General features: G+C 45.5%; 1 protein-coding gene across 2 annotated transcripts in view; it reads right to left on the reverse strand.

The window, feature by feature from the left end:
* Window positions 1-10,001: 10,001 nt before the first annotated feature.
* The window catches only part of LOC119179535 (GTP-binding protein Rhes), a 149,583-nt gene continuing 133,316 nt past the window's right edge, over window positions 10,002-26,268 (reverse strand). For both annotated transcript variants that reach the window (XM_075869231.1, XM_037430635.2), the window contains exon 3: window positions 10,002-14,191. In XM_075869231.1, the coding sequence (XP_075725346.1) occupies window positions 13,685-14,191 (507 nt within the window). In that variant the 3' untranslated portion in view covers window positions 10,002-13,684. The remainder of the gene's footprint in view (window positions 14,192-26,268) is intronic.

Consider the following 26,268-nt stretch of genomic DNA (forward strand, 5'->3'; position numbering starts at 1 on the left):
TCATCTTCAATTACAGTTGCGTGAGGGAACGTTATCGCGACTTTGTAAGGCCCGTTCAGTGCCATATGCTTCACGAGAGTCTGTAAATGAAGATAAACCAAGAAATCTCAAGATTGGTTGACACGAACATAATGACACAGGTCGCAATAGCTTCAAATAGGCGGCGCCGCTCATTCCGGTTGTCAAGAAAGAGGGCTCCATCCGCTTGGGGGCGATTTAAAACCGAAAGTAAACATGGCACGCCACACTGAGCAATAATCCCTGCCAAAGATTAGGAATATATTTGCACAGAATAGCGGAGGTGAAGTGTTGAGTGAAATAGACTTTAAAGATGCATACAACTAGTATACCAATTGATGACGCGAAAAAGGTGTGGCTGGTAAATACGTAAAAAGAACTGAATTCCTTCGATCGGCTACCGTTTTGCATTGCATCCACAACGGTGGTTTGCCGGAAGCGCATAAAAAAAATACTGCAGGGTCTACCTGGTAGACAAGTAGGATGGTGTGGTTTTCGCAGAAAAGAGGAAATCGCGACAAGGTGCGAGCGGTGTTTCAGCGGTCGAGATATGCCGGTGTTAGGCTTCACCCGCTCAAATGCAGATTTCGTCAGCCAGAGGTTGAGTTGCTTGGTGGTCGCATTAGCGCAAATGGCCCGAGTCCAGGACTTAAACCATCGTGGCTCTCCTGCGAATGTCTCGACCTACTTGTGTAACACAGGCGTGGTTTCTTATTAAGGCGTGGTTCCGTATTAAAATGCATTTTTGGGCAACTTGGCTACATTACTTATGTCATTACATGAATTTTTAAGAAGGAACACACCTTGGCAACAAGAAGCAAAGCAAGAAAACATATTGGAAGCAGTGAAATGGTTCATAAAGAAGTGGCTGGTTTTCAACCACTATTATCCAGCCTAGCCACTCGCCTTGGAAACTGACGCATTTTCGTGGGGTATAGGAGCATAATTGTACCATACACACACACAAAAAAAAAGTTGACGGCTTAGACCAACCAACCGGGTTTCAATTTCACAGCCTCTCCTCAGCATAGCAAAATCGTGACCAGATTGAGCGCGAAGCCTTAGCGGTAGTAATCGGCGTGACAAAGTTCTGCGAGTACTTGCTGGGAAACAAATTTACCAAGACTGATTGTTGGCCTAGTTGGTAATTGCTTAATTACATACTTTGGGCGCGAAATATCACAAAGGTAGAGCGAAGGAACACGAAATGGGAAGCGCTTGTGCTTGTCGTTGTGTGTTTCTTTGCTGAGTGTGATATTTCGCGACCAAATTATGTCAACAAAAAACTGCATTGATTCACGGATAATAAACTAATACTGCACCCTTTTAGTCCTAATAAGCCAATATAGTCTTTGGCAGCAGGAAGAGTAAAGCGCTGGGCTATTTTACTCTGTGGCTACAAGTATTCTCTGCACTACGAACAGGCAAAGAACTTAATTGTGACAGACGGTTTGGGCCGTTTTCTCTTGCAAATGCCACACGACGACAACACAGTGCAGTCAATCACGAAAACGAACGAGAGTGCGAGCTGTTCACGGGCCATCTAGACACCAGCCTGGTTTCGTTGCACGATTTGGGTGAATCGCCAGCGCGTGATTGTATGCTCAGGCCTTCTATGCGTTATATTCGTAAAGGCAGGCCGAGGAAATCGTCGTCAACTCAAGGAGGTTCATAGGTTTCGTTTCAGAAGAGATCGGCACTGACGTGCAGACACGGTATTGTTTATTGGTGTTATCTTGCCGTAATACGTGCCACAGCTCGGAAATTAATGCTACCTCTCCTGCATGAAATACATACATCTATGACAGTGATGCAAAATCTGGCTTGAGCACTTTTCTGGTTTCCCGGACTTGACAAAAAAAAAAATGATAGTATTGTTCACGCGCGCGCAGTGCGCCGGGGAAACAGCGGCATGCCACGTGCGCGGCAGCCGATTCCGAGTCCGAGGCATCTGAGTGATGGTCTTGATTGATTGATTTGTGGGGTTTAACGCCGCAAAACCACCATATGTTTATGAGAGACGCCGTAGTGGAGGGCTCCGGAAATTTCGACCGAGGGTTGGTCTTGAATTCACGTTGATTTTGCTGGACCAGTAGAAGGGCGAATGCTGATTATCGTAGTGGCTGCGCATTGTAAACGGATCAAGGTTGTAATAATAGAAATAACCAGCGCGAACAACACTGTCTAAGCCTGGCGAGGTATCTCCAGCAGATTTGGGTTGCCACGAACATTATTTCGGACAACGGTCTCCAGTTTGCAAGTGGAAGGTTTCACCAATTTATGGAAGATAATGGCACATCGTACACCTTCGAGCTGCGCCATACTACCACCAATACATTAAGCTGGTTGAGAGCACTGTACGAACTGTAAAACAAGAGTTGAGGGAAAGCGTGCGTGGGATCCTCGAAAGGCACCCGGTCCTCTTGCTAGTGCGTTGTCGGCGCCCCCCACTCCGGAACAGAGTTACCAGGCTTCTTGGTTTCGAGATCCGTTCACTGTTGAACAATGCCGGATCACGCCTCACTACAGTGGTCTAGTGGCTAAGATACTCGACTGCTGACCCGCAGGTCACGGGATCGAATGCCGGCTGCGGTAGCTGCATTTTCACTGCAGGCGAAAAGGCTGTAGGCTCATGTACTCAGGTATGGGTGCACGTTAATGAACCCTAGGTGGTCAAAATTTCCGGAGCCCTCCACTACAGTGACGTTTAACCTCGCACAAAAATAAATCACTCAGTGTGTCGCGCTTTTTTATTGTTGCATACACAGCTTTGTTATTAGCTATTTTTTTCTTTTTGTCGTTGTGTAAACATATATTTTTTACGTGATTATTTTTTCTCGTGTTACCCCCGGCCTGCAATAATGCCCCGGTGGCGCTGCAAATACTTGTATAAATAAAATAAAAAGCCACTGTTGTGCAACGACCCTATACTGCTCCAGGAGTACCTCGTAGCAGACATTCGGCTGTAGAAGCCTTAGCATGTAAGAACTATGGTACAGATGCCAGCTGTAGAACCGCAGTGGTACAGACTACAAGGGTCGCCCGCGTAAGCATGGTCAAGAGACAAAGAACTGTGTGAGCGCCATGGAGACAAGTTAAGTCACCTCTAAGAGGGACACGCACCAATATACTCGGACGAGGATGGCGCCGAAGTAAAAGAGGCGTCTGCACCAACAAACGTAAACGGCGGGCCTCAGGAGAGTCTTCCGGTTTTCAGCCCCATTTCCGCGCACATGGCATAGCGCGAGACAGGACCAGCGAACATCGGAGTCTCGGAAGATCATGAACCAGGTACTGCCAATGCGAGACCCCCGGCAAATCCAGTTCCCAGATCTGAAGTGCTTCTAAGAGGGAAAACAAGAGAAAAGTGAGCCCCGTAACTGTCTGCATCAGGGTACGACACCTCAACAGTACCTCACGAGGGATGGGGGGGAGGAGGTATTAAAAGGATAGAAGTAAAGGTAGATAGAAAAATGCGCTGGGACAGCAAGCGAGGACATATTGAAGGATAGGAGAGATTGGAAAGATGGAAACATGGTCACAGGAGTCTGAGGACGGGGCACCACTTGCGAGATCTCTTGTCGGCGTCAGGAAATGGCGTAGGGCAAGTCCAGTAGGTCAGAGCTACGCTGTCATCGGAGATCGGCGTCAGGAGATGACGCAGGGCCAGCCCAGTCGGCCAGAGATACGCTGACGTCGGAGATCGCAAGGGCACAACCGGTCGGCAAGCAATCCAGTGAGCGAGTTCCTACCCAGCGTCGCAAGGTGCCACACCGTTTCTAGATGCCCCGCCGCCCCTTATGGGAGAGGAATCAATGTGATGTCCGCAAACGCTGTGAGCGCGTGCCTGTGAGTGACATGGCGTCATAGCGGAAGTTGACCAACCAAACGACTAACGCAACGCACCTGTATTCATTCCTGTCCCGCGTTCCTGTTACCTCATACACCTTTCTTCCTACGACCTGTGGTGAAGCACAACGGAGATGGCTGTCACCGCATCTTGAACGTTGTCGTTCTTCTGGTGACACCTGAACGAAAATCAAGGATCATTGTTCTACCATTACCGAGCACTTGCACTCAATTTTATCGCCAAGCAGCCCAGGGAATACGAGAAACCTGGCCTCTATCATCAGCTATATTTGGGCAAGCTGCGCCCCTACACAAAAACGACGAAGGAACAGAGCAGAGGGGCCGGAGAGGCTTTATTGCAGTTCGCGTAAGCAGGAGAAATGAAGAGAGTTGTCTTTGGCGAGTGGCCGAGAAACGGTGGTGATTGCAAGAGGTTATGGCGGTCACATCAATTTAAGCTTTGTGATTACAGTCTTTTATGTCGCGCGCCTTTAAATTAATAAATGTGTATAATGAATATCTACAATATAACTGCGGCTGTTGAATTTATACGTAATCGTAAAGCATAAAAAGTCCCCAAAGAGAACAGAACTTCGGCTTGGTCGCCGTTCAGTCAAAAAATTACAGCGTATCGACGAAGTGAATTATGATGAGTGAAGCGAAGCGTTTGCGCGTTGGTCCGTCCATGCATGCGTGCGTGTGTCCGTGTGTCCGTCTGCCCGTCCGTCCATGCTTCTGTCTTTCCGTTGCTCCTATCACAATAGAGCACGCATCGGATGGACGGACGCATCGCCCCGCTCATCATCATTCACTCCGTGGATATGCTGGCTACGCAGGACGGAAGGACAACTGGCCAGGTGTTGCTATAAAGAGCTTGAAAGATTGGCATGTGGGGTTTAAGATCCCAAAACCACCATATGATCATGAGAGACGCCATAGTGGAGGGCTCCGGAAATTTCGACCACCTGGGGTTCGTTAAGGTGCACCCAAATCTGAGCATGCGGGCCTACAACATTTCCGCCTCCATTGGAAATGCAGCCGCCGCAGCCTGTATTCGATCCCGCGACCTGCGGGTCAGCAGCCGAGTACCTTAGCCACTAGACCACCGTGGCGGGGGCTATAAGGAGCTTCGCCTCTAATATACTGGGTGCCCTATCTATGTTTAGCCAGAGTTTAAAAATATGATTAGACACGCAATTACGACACGACCAAATGCTTGTTGCTGACCGTTGACTGGAGCTAGTCAGATAATTTTTCGCGTTCTAAAATTATGTGTATTAGTTAAGTTTAATACCCTACCTTTCAAAAGCAAGGAACAAAGATGAATAAAATGTTTCATTGAATTTGTATATCGCATTGCAAAACGTCCAATTAGACAGTCTCGGACATTATATCTGCTAATCATTATTGTTAACAAACAAACAAACCCACCGGTTTACCTACGCGCCCCATGATTCTGGCGCTCTCTAACGTTCCGCGTACGAACGATACGTTTTCCCTCACACCGGTTCATGACAGTGATAAGCAGTCACAGCGGTTATTGCTCTTGTGGCCGGTAGCAAAACGTGGTCGTCGCAAAGCCACCACCATCATGGCGGCCCTGTCGAGACAGCCCAATCGGGCAAATGCTCGTTTGGACGCGAAAGGTTAGGGAGCACTAGAATCTTCGTGCGCACTGCAGCGCAAGCGGGGTTGTCACATGGTATTTTTTTTTGTATTTCAGGGCATTCGTAGTCAGCAGAAAACACTATTTATTAACAGATATATCGGTCAAATCTGTCTAATTGGTCGTTTTGCAAACCAATCTACAACTTTCTCAGTGAAATATTTTTATTCATCTTCGTTCTTTCAAGAGTTAGTTAATGAACATATCTATTTAAGGCATATTTAAAAAAAAACAAAACAATATTCTACTTCCAGGCAATGCTCGGCAACATGAATTTGGTCGTGTCGCAATTGCGTGTGTGGGAATACTTTTAAACTCTGGCTAAAGATAGCTGGGGCACCCTGTATATGCTTCGGGATGCTTTCTGGGCCATGCGTGCCCATGCTGTTTTTAGTTTTGTTTATTATGTAGGTTGCTTGCGCAAGCACGCATGGTGAACCGAAATGCGTGTAGAATGAAGTAACAAACAATAACACCATGAAAGCTATGGGGGAGGTTAAATGTGGTACTTTCAATGAAAATACGAAGAACTGAAACTCGGACGAAAAGATAACATATTGATGGCATGGACCACGCCTGCCACCTTTGAATAACGCGTCCGATGTTCTACCACTTAGCTATAATGGCGGTCATCCCTCTGCCGAGTTTATGGGGTACATATGTGCATTTAAAAGTGGGAGTGTAATCAGATTACCGTGAGTGCGGAACTTTTCTGTTGCTTGTTGGCGTCACGTAGCACATGATCTCATTACGACACTGCAGCTGACAAATAATACCCTGCTTAGTACATGCAGGCGTCCAGCCTGACAGAACGTGACCATTGCCATGAATGAAAAAAAAAAAACTTTAAACTTATGGGCTCCTTCTCTTTATAAGAGCCATGTGACTTTTTGTTGACTCTTAAAGAGTACCCTGACTCGTTTTTATTAGTTCTGGTCATGAAGCAAGAGTACTTGAGGTGAGTGATGCAAGAGTACTTGAGGCAAGAGTACTTGAGGTGCCACTTAGCGAGCGCTTGGCGCGTAGGGACAGATTATGTTCTCGTTTGCGGCAGGCCGATAGATGGCTTGCCACACTAAGGACTGTGGCGAGCTGCTAGCGAATTCCGCAAAGCACACCCGGCACGTGGACGACGGTTTTTTAATCTGAGAAAACAGGGTGATCGCGCGATAACAACCACGCCACACGCACAAAGTGACGCCGTGAAAAAGGGGGGTGATAAGGAAGGAGGTTTACAGTGCGACGAGACCGTTGTGGTGACGATAAATGAGTGCCGCTACTTTCCCACGTACGGTGCTTTGCAACACTAAGAGGGAGGAGGGGAGCCGGGGCAAAGCTTTTGGCGCCATCTCTCGGGCTCATTGCGAAGCAGAACATTATCGGGCACCGGGTAGTTCCGGCGTTCGCTTACCTAAAGTATTCTTGCACAATGTTTTTTTTCTTGCCCTCTATATGACTCTCGTTAAAGAGGCACGTCTACAAAACATTATTTATAGCGTCATGCTAGATTTTGTCACATGATTTCAGTGATGTTGCTGCCACTTGGGTGCTTGAGAGTGTTTCTAAAGGTGCGCACTATTTCTTGAAATCTGTGTTTACGTTCTAGTCAGTATGAGCTTGTTTTTTTTTTCAATTGCAATGTTTATTCTAACTTGATCTATAACTTGTTAACATTGTTTTCGCTGTGCTCCCTTTTTGTGCCCCTCCTGCTTGGTGTACGGACTGCAGTACAAACTAAATAAATAAAACTCCCTTTGGCGGTACAATACTCTCTCCTAAGGGTCATGCGATCCAAAAGAGAGTTATGGTGCCTCTTTAAAAAGAACGATATACGTGGCTTGTCAGGGCTACGCGAATAGAGCCAAACAAACTTTTTTTGTTGTTGAAGTGTAGCTGGTCACAACCAAGGAGGATGTAAACAAAGATGCTCCTTGATCACAACCTTCGTATTTCGCAGGTAGGCTTGCGTGGATCTTCGTCCTGAGTACTTCTGTACTTCCTGTTTCGGTTGTCAGCATACGCGACTGCTAAAAAGAGACGCACACGTGTGATTGAGTTCGAACAGCCTTTATTTACACGGTGGAAGCAACGTTTGTTTCATCTTTCTCAAATGTAGTCGCGGTCGGGGATTATTGTCACTGAAGCGATGCACAATATAAACCACCAGAGTCCATTGAGAACGACACAAGAGCACAAAACCAACACTGTGACTTCACGACAGCCAAAAGAAACGTCGATGCAAGCTCGTCAAATCACGTCAAAATAATCACGTTTGAAGTCACACATAATCACAGACGTAGTGCTCACACTGAAACAGGTCTAGCCTACGTTTTTTTACAACATAAAAACAGTATTCATTTGCATCGACGCGACTCGTAGTCAAAGTAAGCAGAAATAAGAGTTTAACTGAGGCGTCATACACATTGAGAGCGACGATATCTACCCATCGAGTACGACATAGCCTACTACGTTACGGTCGAACATTTCTCCACAAGTGTGCTTCACTGCAACGTCACAACCTATTTAATGAAGAAGGAAGGAGCCTGCTTTTTCAATAAACGTATTCGAATGATTTATGCATCCGCGAATCGTTGACCACTCACAAGTTTTTCCTATGTGCCTGTCGTGCCGCCCTAGCTAATCACGGAGGCCTTGTAGAGTCGAGGGCATCGTCGCGATATGCTGTCAGATGCCGCAGTGATCTTCGTGGTCCTCTAGAAAATTAGCTTTGAGAGTCAACTTGCTTAATAATAAAGTAAACTGACTGATAATATTCCCGTAATTTAAAGCCTTACATCCTAAGTAACTGTTATCGTGAACCGTTGCTTCTTTTTATGCAAATTTCTACTTTTTGGTAAATTTGTACTACATTCGAGCCAACGCCGCTTTTCCGGTTCACTAGGTTTATGTTAAACTTGGCTCCTCATAGAACACCCTGTCTATAGACGCAAGCGCCATGGAAAACAAAAGAAACACCCACTTTTAGCATTCCTATTTGGCCTTTGTTAACTGGATTTATAAAATGATGTCAGCCGACGTGTAAACGCTATTCGGTAGGACCACACTTCGAAATTTTTACGTCACGCTTTTTCTGATATTATTTAGCTGCCCATCGCAGTTGGCTGTATAATATCGTAATTTGACTGGGTAGGTTGCCGCTGAATCAGGGAATCATTCGGCTATCCATCATCTTAGTAGTTCGAAAATTTGTTTTGGCAAACTTTGCCTTTGATAACGAAAACACCACGACGGACCCATAAATTCGTCTAATAAAAACATACAGTCCACAAATAATGCAGCTTTCCGCTAGTTCTGATGCTTGTGGTCAAATGCATTAGCATGCATACCGGCTCATAACAAAAGCAGGCTCTTGCTTACTTTTTTCAGCATTGCTGAAGTAACCGTGTGGTGAAATAACTCGCGTGCAGAATGCCAGTGCAACAAGGGACGGCATAAAGTTAGGTGGGCATGGCCACCCCTTTGAAAAATCTTTCGCCTGCACACCTTCTACCAACCTTCCTTCAACGAGCATAGCGTCAGACCAACGCAACTCATTGTTGGATGCGCCTCTCTATCAAATAACTAGCTTGCGAGAGTGTGCCCCCACCCCCACCCCACTCACACTAAAAAAATCCTAGCGCCGTCCCTAGTGTCGTGGCCTGCTGAAGAGATTTAGGATAGCGATTGCTTCTTCAAAAGAAATAACACATAAACAGGCACATCCATTGTAGACATGAACATCAAACAGTTCCATGACGAACGCAACAAAGTTCAAGAAATAAAAAAAAATCACATTGAAAGCTCGATAAGGAGGCGATTATTTCGCCTTCACAAGCACATAGATCACATTACGTGGTTTTGTATACGAATTTGCAGACATCACGATAGACTCAATCACCACTACATGAAATAACGTAACACTTCTGAACAATGCATGCAAATTCTATTTGATTTCACACTTGCTCTTCAGTCGCACCTACAGCTCAACCACTGTCCAGTTCCATTAAACTGAATTCGGTTGAATGTTACAAAAATGTAACATGGCACCATGCTAAGAACCTATATATATATATATATATATATATATATATATATATATATATATATATATATATATATATATATATATATATATATATATATATATATATATATATATATATATAATATATTCATGTTTTATTTTTCTAGAGTTGCATTTGCATCAGACCTTGAATTAACTAACAGAAACTGATTTCAGTAGGTAGATCACGCGGAAAGGTAAGTCGGCATGGGCATGTTTGAGTCACCGAATAAGGCACCCTATAAGGTGTTGTTGGACTGAAGTAACGGTTGTAACGTCATCAGCTTGCATCCCGCTAAATTTTATTCTAGCGAGCTTTGTGACAATACGCAAAATTCAATCAATAACATTTCACATGCCAAGAGATGCGATTTCTTTTTTTTCGAACATGCAAAAGAGAATATATAGCAGATTGTTACTCTTTATTTTTCCAAGAAGCAGGGTAGGTAATGAGAGCTTACAATTTAGTAGCGAAAAGACAAATAAATATTTGTCGTAACGTCATCTACCGCTTTATAATTAGGGCGTGGTTTGAGTGCGACTTGAGAGCAAAGACGACGGGAAAATGCTAATTGAAATGGAATGAAGAAACACTTCGTGTAGGCACCTTGTGAAAAGCGTTGTCATTGTTTTTCTTGACACCTCGAGAAATTTTCGCAAGAAAGGCGTCATCAAGTGATGCTGCAATGTGGGTTCACCGCGAAAGAATAATTGTGACTAGTGAGCCGTCGGCAGTGAGTTAGTTAAATCGGATGGATATCTGTTGTGTAACGCATAGAGTGTAGGATACGATATTGGAGGGAACTCTGGCGTTGCGATCGTTCGCTCAGCATGAAAATGATAAATAGCACACGGTAACCTTCATTCTAGCTGCTTCAAACGTATTTATGGCTCAATTTATTGTGTTTTGCTGTTTGCTTCCGTTTAAATTACGGATCATTGTGAACTTGTGCAACCAATTTGAATTAGTGAGCCTAAAAAGGTTAAGGCGGAGTAGTGTAACTGCTGAACTCTGTCTTGACCCAAGGCGGCTCCATATCAGACGAAGCCTAAAGAACGGCGCATAGACAAAGCTTTCTACTTGCGATCATTCCCACGCTGGCTGAAGCGCCACGCATCGTAGCTTCCACTAGTGGCAAATTTCCCTCTAATATATCATTATAAAACTGTGGAGCGTATAGCTCTCCCGATCGCTCAGCATGACTGATTACTCTGTCACAGCATTCTTTTCCATCCTCGACAAGCGTGATTGGATGATGATAGCAGAGGCGCTGCACTCCGATCTTAGTTTACTCATTTCGATTCGTGAGTACAACTATTTTCAAAGCCCGTGAGCTGGCTTGCCTTTATCTAGAAATTGATTAGATGAATGCTTGTTGAATCTTGGCCTCCGGGATTGCGGGCGCGTGGCGTGGCGCCTGCAATCTTGGTGTAGGTGTTCACAGTAATAAATGATTTCACTCGGCGCTCGGTATACACACGACAAGCAATTTAGATGCGGCAATGTAAGGCATGACAACGCAGAAACGAAACGAAGGTAGTGAAATATGTGGTATAAAAACGTGGTGCTTTCGTTCGTAAAGGTTATGGTAGTTCATTGATTAGGGGGTGGGGGGTGGGGGTGGCTATAGACATTCAGCGCAAATGTGACGGTTACATGAGGCTGAGAATTCGCTCGATGCCTAATTTCAAGTACATGGAAAGAACACGCCATTATATCTGGTAGGAAAATGTTTAGAGGTACAGTATATTCTACGGAGGAAAAGCACAAGAATAGCTTTCTTAAGGACAGGAAAGGCGGCTCTATTTGCCTTACGAGGTAAGAAAGGTTCTAAATGTCTTGAGGACAATACAAACACGCTTGCTATTGAAAAGAAAAAAAAAGTAGGTGTGGTTTGGCAATCTTCAGCGATTTTCGCCATGCGTGAATGACACGTACCCTTCATGAATACCAGCATTTGGTTGTCTCTTTTAGGCAAATACTCGTAACGAATTCCTACACTAAGCTACGTACTCCTATTTGTGCACCAGAACCAATTGCCCTCGCAACGCTATTTTGGTACGTCGTCTGTAAGTTGAAAAGGGTGGTGCTCTCAACCTTACACTTGCTTTGCACTCAAGCTGTAACGCTGTATTAGCGTCTCGTTCCCTGTTCCACGCTAAGTCGTGTGTTTCACCGTCGATACGGGTGTCAGTGACACAGGCAGGTGCTGTATGACCATTAAAAATGTTCTAATTGAATTCTGAAACAATCATGCGTGTTTTTTGAGTGTTAAAGCTTTAAGGGGCTATGTCGGTGACACCATACGCCATACTTGGGTGGTGTTTGGCAGGAGGTTTGTCACAATAGACAAACGTCGTTTCCAAGAACCAACGTCACCTTGTTCGAGCAAAAATGCCACATCATCACGTCATCGAAATGTCACACAGCGTCAACATTTGAGAGAGGAGTGCGACGACGTCAAAATGTGGTGTCATGCAATTACGTGACGTCATCATAACGTCATCACATGACAGCATCGCTTGTTGGGAGGTATACGCTGATCATAGGCAGTGCCAAACCTCGTGAGGTACAGAAAGCTTGCAACCTCTCCGATTCTGGTGACAGTGCAAGAATACGTGAGGTGCTGAACGCTTCCGAAGGGGCGAGTGAATGATCAATGGCGAGAAGAAAGAGAAGACAGCCTTCGTTTTGGAATTGTTTTAGACGAGTGGAGAAAGGACTGTGTGATTTCTTTCACTTCTGCGTGAAACGACTCGTATGCAGAACATCCGAATATTTCGGCCGAATGCGCAATGTCCGATAAGTGGAACTTCATTGCGGTGAGTTGTAAACGTTATCGTTAAAAAGCAGGAGCTCGACGAGAGTGGTCACGCGTCAAACTGTTCTCACACGAGTCACATCTGCACAGCACGTAGTCCTGAGCGCATGCGCATTGTTACTGCTGTTCTGGGATACTATAACGTTTTTTTCACGTGAAGAAACGGGTCTCGGCTGTAGTGGTTGTTTAGTAGAGCAGTAATTGGTCGACCTTGTGGCTCAGGGTACTGCCAGAGTCGTAGATCTGTCTGTTGCCTCATGCTGATAACAGGGTGCTTGCTCTTTGCTAGCGGCGACTTTTTCTTGTTTTCAACGTGGGCGATCCCAAGAATCTTGGCGACGTGGAGTCGAAGTCAAAGTGATGTTTTTCCGAACAAAGTTCGATTCGTTTTTCGTGCGATTAGGCCACCGAATCACCGTGATCAGCACCACGTTCTACGTTATGTCTGACATTGTGGACTGCAAAGCTTTGAACTACTGGTAGGATGGTCCACTCTATAGTTTCGGTTTAGCCTCGATATCAATGATAGCCTTGGGTCATGCATGACCTCAAGCTGTCCAGAAACAGTGGCGTGGCACCAGCCTCAGTGATCATGCATCAGTGGTCACTGTGAGAAGACCAGGTTTCATCGCAAGTTGAGGCTGTAGCTGCAGCGTCGCGCGCAATTCACTTCCGTGAGGGGACAACCTTGATCTGAAGAGAGCACCAGGCCTGCAGCTGAGGCCATGTCCTATCGAGCTCTGTGCCTAATGGCAGATTCATTGAGGGTGGTTGGAAGTGGGGAGCTTGTGCCCGGTTCTGCCACGCCGGGTTGAACCACTGCTGGAGGCGATTTCCGTAGTCTCAAGTCTCGCACCGACAGCGATGGTTTTATCAGCGGAATGTTCACATCACCACACCGTTCTTAAACGACGAAATTGGATGGTTATTGCACGTCCAACTTACGGGACAAATTTTGAGCTGAAAATCGCACCAGTTTAGCTCCGACTGGCGGCCATGCTGCTCAAGGTTTCACTCGGGTGTACTCTTGACATGTGGTTCGTTGTCACCTGTAGGCGTGAAGTAGTCCGTAGGTATTTGCTTACAGCCGAAAAGTGTTCATCCCGATCAAGCAAGGAAGGGAAGCGGGCTCCTTAATTTTTTGCGATGAGTTGTCAAGTATCTCAACACTGAGGACGACACTTTCACAGTCACTGGCACTGTACTCGAGTCGGAATGACGAGTTCATTTTAAGAAAAAAAACCACTAGCGAGGACTTCCATGCAGCTATGACACTGCACAGCTGTTCCTCTTAAGCAGCGTCTTGTCCTTCATGGTCGGACTGGTCGGGTATACAGGTAGCGAGCGACGCCTCTTGTTCACCACGGCCGGGTTCAGGTCGTACGGGATCTTGGCCTGCACCAGGAGTTCCCTGAAGATTCCCAGCACGTTGACGTTCTCCTTGGCCGAGGACTCGACGAACCCGTGCTCCCAGTCGATGGAGATGATGGTCTCGGCGACTTCACGTCGAACGCGGCGCGTGGCGGCCGGCAGGTCGCACTTGTTGCCCACCACGACTACAGGCGCCTTGGCCGAGCGGAGCTCCACGATCTGGTCGTGAATGCGCCGGGCCTCCTCGAACGACTCCGGGTCGTCTATTGCGTAGACGAGCACGAACGCGTCGGCCGTGGTGATGGCCAGCCGCCTCATGGCTGGAAACGGGTAGCTGCCGCTCGTGTCCACGATGTCCAAGGTCAGCGAGGCGCCGTTCACCTCGTACTCTCCCGTGTGGAACTGCGTTAGGGAGAAAGCAAGAAAGGAAGACCATCGGTGATAAGTTTGTGGATGCCCTTAGGGGGTACACGCCATAAAAATTGGTTAGTCATCAACATCATCAATACTGCGTAACTGAATGAAATGCTGTAAACAGTAAATGCCTGCACACATACATTTGCTTTTGTGAATGGCGCTCTTTTTTTATACAGCTGACGTACTTCTTGAAAACATTTCGGGCACCCTTGCGCTATCGGTGAAATGCCCTGCCAAGCTTGGCGTGTGCGTGCTTCACGCGATACCTTTCTTCCTGTCCTTTCCGTCTTTATCATTACCCAATTCTCTATCGTAACATTTTTTTTCTCGGTACCGGCAGTCGCACATCTCATGCACGTTCTGAGAAGCGTGACACGTTTGTTTTTATAGGCAACAACGATGCTCGTTTGTTGCTATCCAGATAACGTTGAATTGTTGCACCATGGAATGCCAAATCACGCTATTGATAAAATCGAATTGCGCTACCAGAAACGGCTCATCACCGACAAGACCGTCATTAAGAGACCACCATTTGTTGGAAAACGGTCCATACAATTACGCGTGTAAACGGCGCACCTTTGTTGGCTATACATCTCTAAAAGCCCATCGGATTTTTTTTTTTTGCGTGTGATGGAGCACCCAGAACATGTCACTTATAGAGGACTTCCTGCAATCATTGCTGCATCTTTTCTTTTTGTTTTGTTTAAGGTACGGCTCACTGCTATACTACCATAGTTGAGTACAAAGGACTCGGAATAGTGAAACACTTCTTTCAAACCCATTCTTTTAAAATTGATGGTTGATGACAATTTCCATCAATGTGGTGAATTCAGATTACCTCCCGTAAATATCGCATGCCCATTTGCGTGCCACCTTACACGCTACCTCTCCCTGTGAAACCCTTCGTGTTGTTTACCAAATATATCGTGTCACGGAGTTGTGGGCACAAGCGCGCGCGTAAGCTTGGCAATTCATTTATCAAACGCATTTGCTCATTGCATTCGAGTGCGAGTCGTGTCAAAACACACGCGAAGCATTCGGGGCAATCACGATGATTTAGTATATGTTGACTCAACCTAGCTCCCTGTGCGCGTCTGTTGGCGGAGTGACGCGGGACTGTTTATCACGCTCTGTAGGTAGACACGGCCCCAGCTGTTCTCCGTCGGCGCGCTTCGATAAAGGACGCACGGGTTTCGTCGAAGCGCGGCAGACTTTAGGCTGGGAACTCGTGTCGATATAACTCTTCTCGAAAGGTGTCCCGCTTGGAATGGGGCTGGCGGATTGGTGTCAGCGGCGTGATGTAATTGATATTTGCGCGTCGCCCGTGACCGTAAACTACATTGAAATTAAAAATCATGAAAGTGCTGCAATGTAATGCTCTTCTTATTGGCAATTTGCAAATGTGGTCAAAAAGCGGGGTCAATAAATACTTGAAAGAAAGTGAAGTCGGACTTGAAACAAAAATTATTAACAACAAAATGTTTTACACATACCGCCATACCGCCGCCTATGCATGCGACCGTATACCCTCCCACAATCAGTTTCCAACTCCCGCAGGCCCTTGTAAACGACCGGTGGGGCGCCGTGGTTATATATAAACGCCACCAAATAAATGCGGACGGTACTGCTTTATATTTACAGCACAGACACACTCCTGTCCCCTTCTACCCTAACCAGAGAGACATTTACCAGGGTATTCACTGTACAAGTGGAGTAGACTTGCAGAGCTATAGATCGTGATGACGATGTTATGATTTACTATGCGGTTCGCATCAATATAGGGAATTGACCAAGACTCATGCCTATATAGGAACTTTTCAATACTTGTTTTTTCCGATGTGATAACGTTAGAACATACACAAGGGAAACTGAGATATTGCGCAGTTGCGCAGCCAGTACAGGCAGGTCAAAAGTTGACATTCAGAGCACTGCAGTCTTTTGAATTCTTCGCTGCCTGGATTCTAAATTGCGCCCTTCAACTCCTCGGAGAATGAACGAACCAGACCAAGAGAGCGTGTTCCTTGTTCTAACGGAGCGAAAACAGAAACCGCACCCATCAACCGTTGTCGCAATCACTGTCCCTCCATTTCGACAACGGTGCGAATAACCTCCGGCTGTCCTAATTTGTCTGTCTCGTTTGTGGAACCGAAACTCTCCTCGGCAATGATCCCGTGAAGCAAACGAGTCTTTGACGCTACGAAGTTGTCAGTTCAACAAAAGATGACCCCACAGACCTATTGATTCCCTCTTCTTCCCAGTGCCTTTTTAAAAATATTTTTTTTCAGTTCTTTTCGGCGCTCGTACGTCACGCCCATCAATAAGCACTCAAGGACAATGTGAAGCTCCCCCCTCCCTCTCCCTACATATTTCAGTCAATCTTGCAGACTTAGTTTCTGAAGAAAGTGCCATCCTTTGACCCTTTTCTGCGCTTCCCAAAGTCACATTCAATTAGCTTCCCTCTTTGTTTCCCGATCCATCTCCTTCACCGATTTTCTCTGCCTACTTCTCATATATCTGTGTGAAAAGAAACATCTTCACGTAATGCATTCACCTCCTACCGTAAATTCTAGTCAGTTCGGCCAAATTTGAAAAAAAAAAAAACGTGTGACCTTTCCGCCTTTTATTTATCCCTAAAGTCGTTTTCAAGTCGCTTTTGTCCTTTATGTTCTTCGTCAATCGTTTCTGATGGCTCCCGTTCTTTCTGTGGTAGTTTTTTTTTATTAAAGTAATCACTTCGCATTCTGCTTTCAGTCCTTATTATTGCCTTAGCGCATTTTCGTGAAAGTCGCCGGCTAGATTCACAAAAACTTGAGATCTCTGGACATCTCCCGAACGGCGGAATCCATATAATTTAGTTTTCTCTCTTCCCGTTTATCATTAAATCGCATCTGCAGTGTCCCGTTTTTCTGTATTTGCACTTCTCATTATAATTAAAACCTTACCGTTCAGCCTGCCATATTTATTATTTTCTCGCGCATTTTGAGAAGCCTTTTGAATTAACAAGTTTGATATTTAGTCATCTCACGAATCCCGAATACCATATCCAGTCAGCCTCTCTATTTATTTCCTCATCAATTTCAGCTGCTCATACCAAACTTTAATTTTCTGTGCTTGTTACTCTCTTTCTTTTCATCTGTTTACTTTTTTTTGTTAAGCTGCCTTTTTTATAGTTATGTTTTATAGCTATCATTCTAAATGGTTCTTGTTCTGTGCGTGCCACTCTACCGTTGTGCAGGTGGAAAGCGTGCAGCAACAAGGCACGACTAAGCTTTTTACACCAAGAGCTGTTATGAGATCACAACTCCGGTCACACGTGGCGCCGTAGTTGTCCGCCACCGCTGCCGTCGGTGTCCGTCACCACTTCGCACGAATTGAACCCTGGTTCGCTGGGTGCCAGCCCAGTATTCTACCACTGAGCCACGCCGGCCACCGAACCAACTTGCCTTAGGCAGGCTTGATGTCGGGAAAGAAATCGCGTTAATATGAGTAATAAAGCGTTTTGGAACAACGAAAGAACAACCAGGCGTCAGACAATGCGAATAGCGTAACGAATGGGTCGTCCTATGCTCCAACCCATTACAAAAAGTTTGTTCTTAATCCCCTAATAACTGTGGCGCATACCCACTTCAGGCATACTTCCTCAACGTCGTCAGCCACTGCATGAACAATTGGCACAAATTTCCTTGCAAGCATTTAGCGGATACCACGCTTCTCAGAACAATGCCAAAAATAGCAAAATGAATGCGGGCCTACTACCAAAAAGCTTATTTATAATGCCCTGTGGGTACCAAGCAAGTGTACTTGCAGTAGTTAACCAATGAGTGTTTTGAAAAGGCTCTTAAAGGGCGCTCTTCTAGTTTTCGCTGTGACTGTGCTGCGCCTTCCGCGCAGGCCTGGCGTTCTTTTTTTCCCCATATAGCCATGAACTTGCCAAAAGGTGTTGAGTTCGGCTAGTTAGTGGATGTTCATGTGTACAAGTTTGATTAAGGTGTTCTGCAGACTCATGCTGTCTTGTTGTATTCGACCATGTTTGGAGCGCGTCAGCGAACTTTCAGATGACCACGCATTTGTGCTCGCGTTCTTCCTGTGCCATTCTTTCCTTCGGCATTCGTCCACCTTTGTCATGTGCCTTAAATACTTGAAGATGTAAGCCTGCTTCAAGAGATACAGTACATATTCTATATGTACTAATCATTTCTTGTCCTCTTCGTCCCCGTGAATTCGCGCTACTACACCATATGGTTAAATGATGTCTCACCAACTAGCCCAGCTCTCAACCCTACTGAAGAGATACAGTAAGAGCCACGATACTTTTTATTGCGATAGCAATTATATGCACACTCTCGGCTGGATTTTGCCGCCGGCGTCGGCGTCGATGTCATGCGCCGTGTATGTGTATATATATATATATATATATATATATATATATATATATATATATATGAAAAGCGCAAGAAAGAAAATGAATCTAGAAAGAACACTGGCGCGCGGAATCGAGCGTGGGACCTCTGAGTCGTGAAAGCGAGGCTTTAACCACTGAGCCATTCCGCAGCATGTCCTACGCCGCCCAAACGGCAAGCCACTTATATCTACCACTTACCGCTGCCCACGAGCATCTCGTGGGGGGGGGGGGGGGAATTGTGTTTTCAGCATTACCATCAAGATGGCGCAATAAGCGCGCGTCGCCACATAGCATGGCGGCGCCCGCTCTAATCTTCTACGTGTACTTTGCCCGGCTTAGAGAAGGAAAGCGACCCTCCCTCACGTGCCCTTATCTCGTGGCGGAGAGGAAGGGAAGGTCGTACGGCTTGGCTGGCCTCGGGCTTTACCTGGAACAATTTTGCTGTAGTTACCGGGTACACAAAGGTCACTGCAATCATTGCAGTCTCCGTTTGCGAAAAGCGCGCGCTTTTCAGACTCAGCGAAGTAATAAATGAGACCCTTATTCACGTGCATCCGTGCCTGTGGGTACGTTTTGTGGGTCATTTGTGCGTGAGGAACACGGGGCATGTTTCGATCTGCTTTCCATTTTGCGCGTGACCTTTCAATTTGTGGCTATCGCGTTCATTGCTTCGCCTTTCCGGCAAAGCAGTGACTTCATTTTTCTCACCCGAGAAAAAAAAAGAACTGATTTGCCTGTTTGTACAAAATCGAAGGAGGAGTTTGGCTAACGAGGTTCTTCGTCCAGAGGCATGGGCTTCCCTTGAACAAAGACACATCGCAGATGCGTTCGCCCGGACCGAGTTTTCTATTAAACGCACGCACTTAAAAAGGGATATGCTTCAAAGAAGCCTAGCATCGTTATAACGTGCCTATATCGGGAAATGTGGTCCCGGATGGTCCAAGGACACTGTCGAGCAACCTTTATTGGTAACCTCACGCAAGCCTGATTTCTTATTCAGCTTTGGCAGTGGCTAAGCCCACCAAGTTTTCTCATTATAGATTCATTTAGTGCGTAGGAGCGCAGGAAAACTTTTTTTCTTTTGCTGTCGACCCTTTTTTAATGCGCCTGAAAAAAAAAAACGAGTAAAGGGGGGTAAGAGGAAGATTATGCGCGGGGATTATCGGTAATCCTCGGCGTGGAACGCTAAGTGGTCAACTATATAGAAAAAGGGGGCCGCCATTCTGAGCCTGTTCCTGCTTGAAAAAGCAATCAATCCTTTTCTAGGCGGGTGCAACAAAACGGAATTTTTGTTGTGGATTCGCATAACGAGGGGATTGATGTCCTTCAAAATTGTAACTGTGCTCAACGTGACGTGTAACTTGCCTAGTGCGTTCCTAGCGCAAATAATGAAATTCCACCTAATTACTTTTGTTTTCCTTTCATGCGACGCAAAGAAGAAAAAGATGAACAAGGTTCAAGAAAAAACGTTGGAAACCCTATAGCTTATTCGCTTTTAGAAGCTGAACGTGATGGCGATATGCTGGTCCTATCGCGTACTTCAAACACTTGTGCATGAAAACTTTTCGAACTTGCTGTGCACCCAATACGTGGCCTTAAGTGAATAGGCGCAATAGCCTGTGTGCCTTTTATTTATTGGGCGACCAGCTTTCTACCACGACGCCATCATGATAATTACATGTTGGGACGCCCGCTGGCAATGGGCGCTTGTACCACACAATATTGCTGTAATATTTCATGTTGCATTGTCAAGCATGTATACAGGACGCGTGTGTTTTGTGAAACATGAAAGCTACTTTTACTGCATTTTCAAGCCGAGAAAGCCCTCCTGTACACAACGCCCTCAAGAGCCCTTATTGTTGAAACTTTGTTACCGACTACTACGAACATCTCCTCACAAATACCAATTTCGCCATAATGTATAAAGCTGTATTCACAAACAGATGCTTGGCCGTGCGGGAGAACGTTACCTTGCTACCAAGCTATCCGGGTTCCATCCCCAGCGGGACCCGACCGACTCTGGTTCGGTCTCCACTCTGACCCAGAATTTTTTTGATCATTTATTTTTGTTGACATTGTTCTCGATTTCTCGGTTACTCGTAAGATGATGATATTTCGCTCACAACGAATGACGCCGACACCGGCGCTGACGACGGTATTTCTGCAAAACGAGCTCTTTGACGCTGTCGCGCTAAAATGCCGAGACGACTCGCACAGTCGAGAAATGGAGGGACGCCTAAGTTCGTACCTGCATGCCAGTTCCTTTCTTTCTTTCTTTCTTTCTTTCTTTCTTTCTTTCTTTCTTTCTTTCTTTCTTTCTTTCTTTCTTTCTTTCTTTCTTTCTTTCTTTCTTTCTTTCTTTCTTTCTTTCTTTCTTTCTTTCTTTCTTTCTTTCTTTCTCTCTTTCTTTCTTTCTTTCTCTCTTTCTTTCCTTCTTTCTTTCTTTCCTTCTTTCTTTCTCTCTTTCTTTCCTTCTTTCTTTCTTTCCTTCTTTCTATCTATCTTTTTTTCTTTTTTTAGCATTGCGCAATGCTACCTGCTAGCTGCAAGGTCACTGGATAAAAAGCTAGCAGTTACTTTCCTCTATGCTGGGAACGGGGCCATCACCCACGTGTTCAACAGCACGACACTTCGGTTGCTACGGTCCACAACGATGGCCATTCATTCCTATCCGGGCAACAATAAAATCTGGGAACGTAAAACTAGAAGTAACCTCTAATAAAGAATCGGTATTACGCATTAAAACTATCTGTAAACCGACAAACCCATCGTCTAACGAGCAATTATTATCGCAGTGGGTTGGATATAAATATGCACGAGACCTGCACACCTTTAAAGGCCGTCTGGACACTCACCGGATAGCAGTTGGCTTAACTCCATCACCGTATAAAACATGTACCATTCGCTTCTGTCCTTAGCTTGCAGCCACCGCCGCCAAATTATGCGGCATAGCACTATGTGATTGAATTTCCGGGGACGGCTTTAAGCTCTCCCATAGTAGAGTACCGAGTACTCTGAATCGTTAACTACTTTTTCTAAACACACAGCTTGCAGCCACATGCCTAAAGTGTTCGTACGGAGTCTTTCTCCGGAACGATAGCCCACGGGACGGCTCCTGTAGCAGAGTACACCGTACTCTAAATGGTCAACAACTTTTTCTAAATACAATGTAGATGCCACCAGTTTGCAGTTATTGAGACGGCTCACTGCTCTCCCATAGTTGAATATCAAGTGCTCAAAACCATTGAAAACAATCTGAACACACGATCGTTTCTGCTCCTAACCTACCCATGCAGGTTCATTTCGTATACCTGTACGTGGGACAATATCATGCACTCCCATGGAAGGGTACCAAGTGCTCTATATTGTCCCACTTATAGGGGAGAAGCTCCTTAAGCCGTGGTTCTTGCGTCCGCAATGTATGTAGTAGTAATAGTAGTAGTAGTAGTAGTAGTAGTAGTAGTAGTAGTAGTAGTAGTAGTAGTAGTAGTAGGTAGCGATCTCCATTGCCGGGCTAGAGGAGCGGCATGCACGCACTCATTTGAATGGAGGAGGAAACCCGCGCACGTTAATCATGAATAAAAAGATAGTTGTTTCTGATTAACTAACCTACAGAGATCAGTATCGGTACCATAATCTCAAAGAATATTTGCCTTGAACTTGAAGCTTGCTAAAAAAAAAACTACAAGCAGAAGGACGCACTTTGAGCGCTATCTGACCAGCAAAAGGTATCCACGTTAAACTCGCTGAACGTCACCTGCTTGGTTTTAGCGAGGTTTATCGAGAGGTGGGCTATATACTCGCCGCAGTGTCATGAACTAGCCCTTTTATTTACTATTGTGATTGCTATGCTTGGCTAGATGGATCATATCATCGAAATTCTGTGAGGTTGAATTGCATAAAACATCTTGAAATTTTATGCGAAATCGCTCTGCTAGCATGTGATACGTTGAATTGCTCTCCTTATTGGGGGATGCCATGCCACGGTGGTCTAGTGGCTAAGGTACTCGGCTGCTGACCCGCTGGTCGCGGGTTCCAATCCCGGCCGCGGCGGCTGCATTTTCGATAGAGGCGGAAATGTCGTATAGGCCCGTGTGCTCAGATTTGGGTGCACGTTAAAGAACCCCAGGAGGTCAAAATTTCCGGAGCCCTCCACTACGGCGTCTCTCATTACGGTGGTTTTGGGACGTTAAACCCCACAAATCAATCAATCATCTCCTTATTGGGCAAGATCACGTAGTAAAGAAAAAATACAAAGACACACATACAAGGTGCCGTTATTTTCACCATGAGATAGGACGGCTCGAAACGACACTACGACGCAGTTTCAGTAAAACGGGACACAGGTTTCGCAAATGCGAATTAGTTAGTCATTCCGCGAAAAAGTTAGTCCTTCCGAAAATGAGTTCGCGATCGTTTAATTAACTACGCAGCTCTCACAAAATAGACCTCTCATGGCAAGAAGTATAAGTTCACTTAAATTTCGTTTCTACGTTATGTACCCATTCGAGGTTGTACGCCTTTTGTTACGAAATTCCGCACTGCATATGTCTACTGATAACCAGATAATATAAAGTGCCTAGAAACGCACACAACAATAATCACGCGTTTTAACGCCGCTGCGCAAGTAGTTCTCGTAATTAGCTCAGTTAAGTAAGCGGGCTGAATGCCAGCTGTAAATGTTTTTTTTAACCACTTGCGATCAAATTAGGTGCTACGTTATGGAATGAACAGGCAGCACGAATTAGCGATGCCACGTTAAAAAAGAACTCGAATCATAGCACAAAAGAAAAAAAAATCGATTATCGGAGTCTCTTACGCAGTTAATATGGCATGAAAGTGAAATATATATAGCTTTTGCAGATGGTTCTTTTCTTTTAACGTATATGCTGGAAAGACGACGTTAAACTACAGCTCACGCACTTCGAGCCACTCCTTTTTTTATTTGTAATAATTTCTGTTCTATATCGTGATGAAGCAGGATGTTTCGCGTGATGTTGCAACAAGAAAAAGAAAGAGGAGGGGGGGGGGGTCTTTCGCTTCAATCTAAAGGCTTCCCAATTTTCTCCAGTTGCGATGGCGGAAAGATCCGCCGTGTTTTATGTGATTTTTTTTTCATTCTTTGTTTGCTTTCTATTTATGTGTATACCGCCACTTTTCTGATTTTATTAGGCTACATAAGTGGCTGGGCGTTGCAACACAGCCCGATAACTCCCGTTTCCGCTGTTTTCGCTCCCACCGTTCTTAGCGCCATTCGAACGGACCCTATATGCTGTCATTTCCTATCGTTTACTTCTCACAGCTCTACATAACACCCTCAAGAGCCCTTATTGTTGGGTCTTTGTTACTGTCTACGACGAACATCTCCTCACAGAGACCAATGTCGCAATAAGGTATAAAGCGATCTTCGCTTATCACCAGTTCACTTAGAAGCCAATAGCTTCTTTCAGCGTACAACGCAGAACCTCTCCGATATTTCGAGAAAATGACCAACAAAAAACAAACAAACAAAGAAATGGAATGTCTAGTAAAGGCATCAGGAATTGTAGAAGAGGTAGCTTGTTGTTTCTCGTTATAGGAAGCCCACTTTCTCGTTACGAGTTGTTCATGTTGCTTGGAAGTTCTCCTACATTGTTTTTCTTTTTTTTGTGAGTGTTATCGCGGACATTCGAATATCGGTGCCCTGTCGGCGGTATGCCTCCGAACAAGCCCCAAGTCTGCGAGATATGTGATTATTTTCCTTTTCTGAGCAGGCTGTGTGACAGATGACGGCTGAAGGCGTACAGAGGGGAAGTTTGGCCATTGCCCTGTCCAGTTAGCAATCGGCGCTTGTCCTGTGACCTTTTAAGTTTTACCATGCCCTGTCTGCTCACAGAGAGAGCCCTGCTCCGGCTGTTCACCCCAATGGGAAGGTGTAACCCTCCAAGAGCTTTTACGCAGGCCTGGTTTGTGCTTTTATTTCTCTTTCGAACGTGGCAGCCTTGTAGTTACGTTAGCGTTCACGTCCGTGAAACCTGCACGTGATTCTATGATCTTGCTTGTCTCACCAGAAGCCCCCCTGACCTTTTCCAAGCAAGAACTATCAACCATGATGTCATGATAATATCACATATCATTTGGTTCTCTGTTAGTCGTATACTAATACTATACTTCCTAAAGTACAGCGAGTACATTATGTGCGCAAAGTGTATTTGCGCGATGGTCTACTCTCACGTTCGTACTTGTGTACATCAATTGATATTTTGAGTTTCTCGCAAAAAAAAAAAAAAACTTGATACTGATAAGTAAGCATGCGCTTACTGCTAATGCCAATCAGTTGGCAGGTGACGCGAGTATTTGCTCGTAAAGTTCATATCATGAGGTGCCGTCGTCTCTACTCGATAAACTTGTTTTTGCCGTTCCCAAGCTTGCCCATTCAATTTTGCCGTCCGTCGAGCCAGTGCTTGGGAAAAGATGACGGGGACATTCTCGACAAGACAAACGTCTTTCAAGGCTTTTGTTCACCGCAGGCAAGGAACCACTCAAATGAATGAGAAATGAAGCGTAGCGCAGGCAAGTTTCCACGGATAAAGTATAAGAAAGGAACGCCACCGGGATAACGTATTCATATAAAACGTCACAACGCCTTATCGCGGAAAAAAAAAAAAAAAAAAACGTTCACCGTGGGTGCGCGGAGCGAGGTCACCAGACGCGCGCCATAACTCAACACGCGACTAGACAAACACGGCGGCAAGCAACCGGTGACCCAGTTTCGAGAGCAGCTCCTATACATACAAGCAGCTGCACAGTTTTCATTTCGCGTTCTTTGTTTCTTTAGTTTTACTCCTTTCATCGGCCCGTGTGCGCGATACCAAACTCGCCAGAGCGATAACAAATAGCTCGAGAACACGTGACCACTACAAGCGCGTAGTGGGGGAGTAGATGAGCCCGATCGTACAATAAAGGCATATTAAAGAAGCAGAGGCGAGCTGTATAAGAACGTCCTTAGAGCACTGTGTTTAACAACGTCTGCTAGGCGAATGAGCACTCTGGGGCATACTTTATTGGTTTTTTCCCCTTCTTTTTTTCGGCATTCCTATAGTACTCAATAATTCTTCTGCACTCGGGATGTTTGCCGAGCTCGTGGTCGTCAACGCTTCGCCGCGATATTATACAGGTTCTAGGTCAAGCGAGCTGGCTTGCATGTGGGTGCATCTTCATGGAATTGTGCTAGCTTTGCACTCATTATCACAGGTGGCGTTAGCGTTCTTGTGGTCCCGGTGCCTGTTTTGTTGGATAGATAGATAGTTTGCCCTCCAGCAACGCGTTTTCCAACGATATTTCACGGCTTAAATCAGCGGACATATAGCGCATTTCAGGGGCGAAGCTCCTTATAGCGGCACCCACTCGTCCCTCGTAGTCGTAGTAGTAGTGTGTAATCAAGTCTTACATTTTGACCTCCAAGGTAGTGCTGGTGGGAGATTTCTTCTGTGCGTTGTTGAACAATAAATAATTCGCAGCGTGCGCGTTAAGTAAAAGCCGAATTCTCCTGTCTCTCATTCCCTCTTATCAGCCATTGGCATGTACATTGAGCACTATCTGACAAGAAAGGGTTGCTACGTTTTGCTCGCTGGACGTAACCTCCTTGGTTTTAGAAAGGTTTAGTGAGCGTTGGACCGCA

Source organism: Rhipicephalus microplus, chromosome 7, assembly GCF_043290135.1.
Source record: "Rhipicephalus microplus isolate Deutch F79 chromosome 7, USDA_Rmic, whole genome shotgun sequence".
NCBI lineage: Eukaryota > Metazoa > Arthropoda > Arachnida > Ixodida > Ixodidae > Rhipicephalus > Rhipicephalus microplus.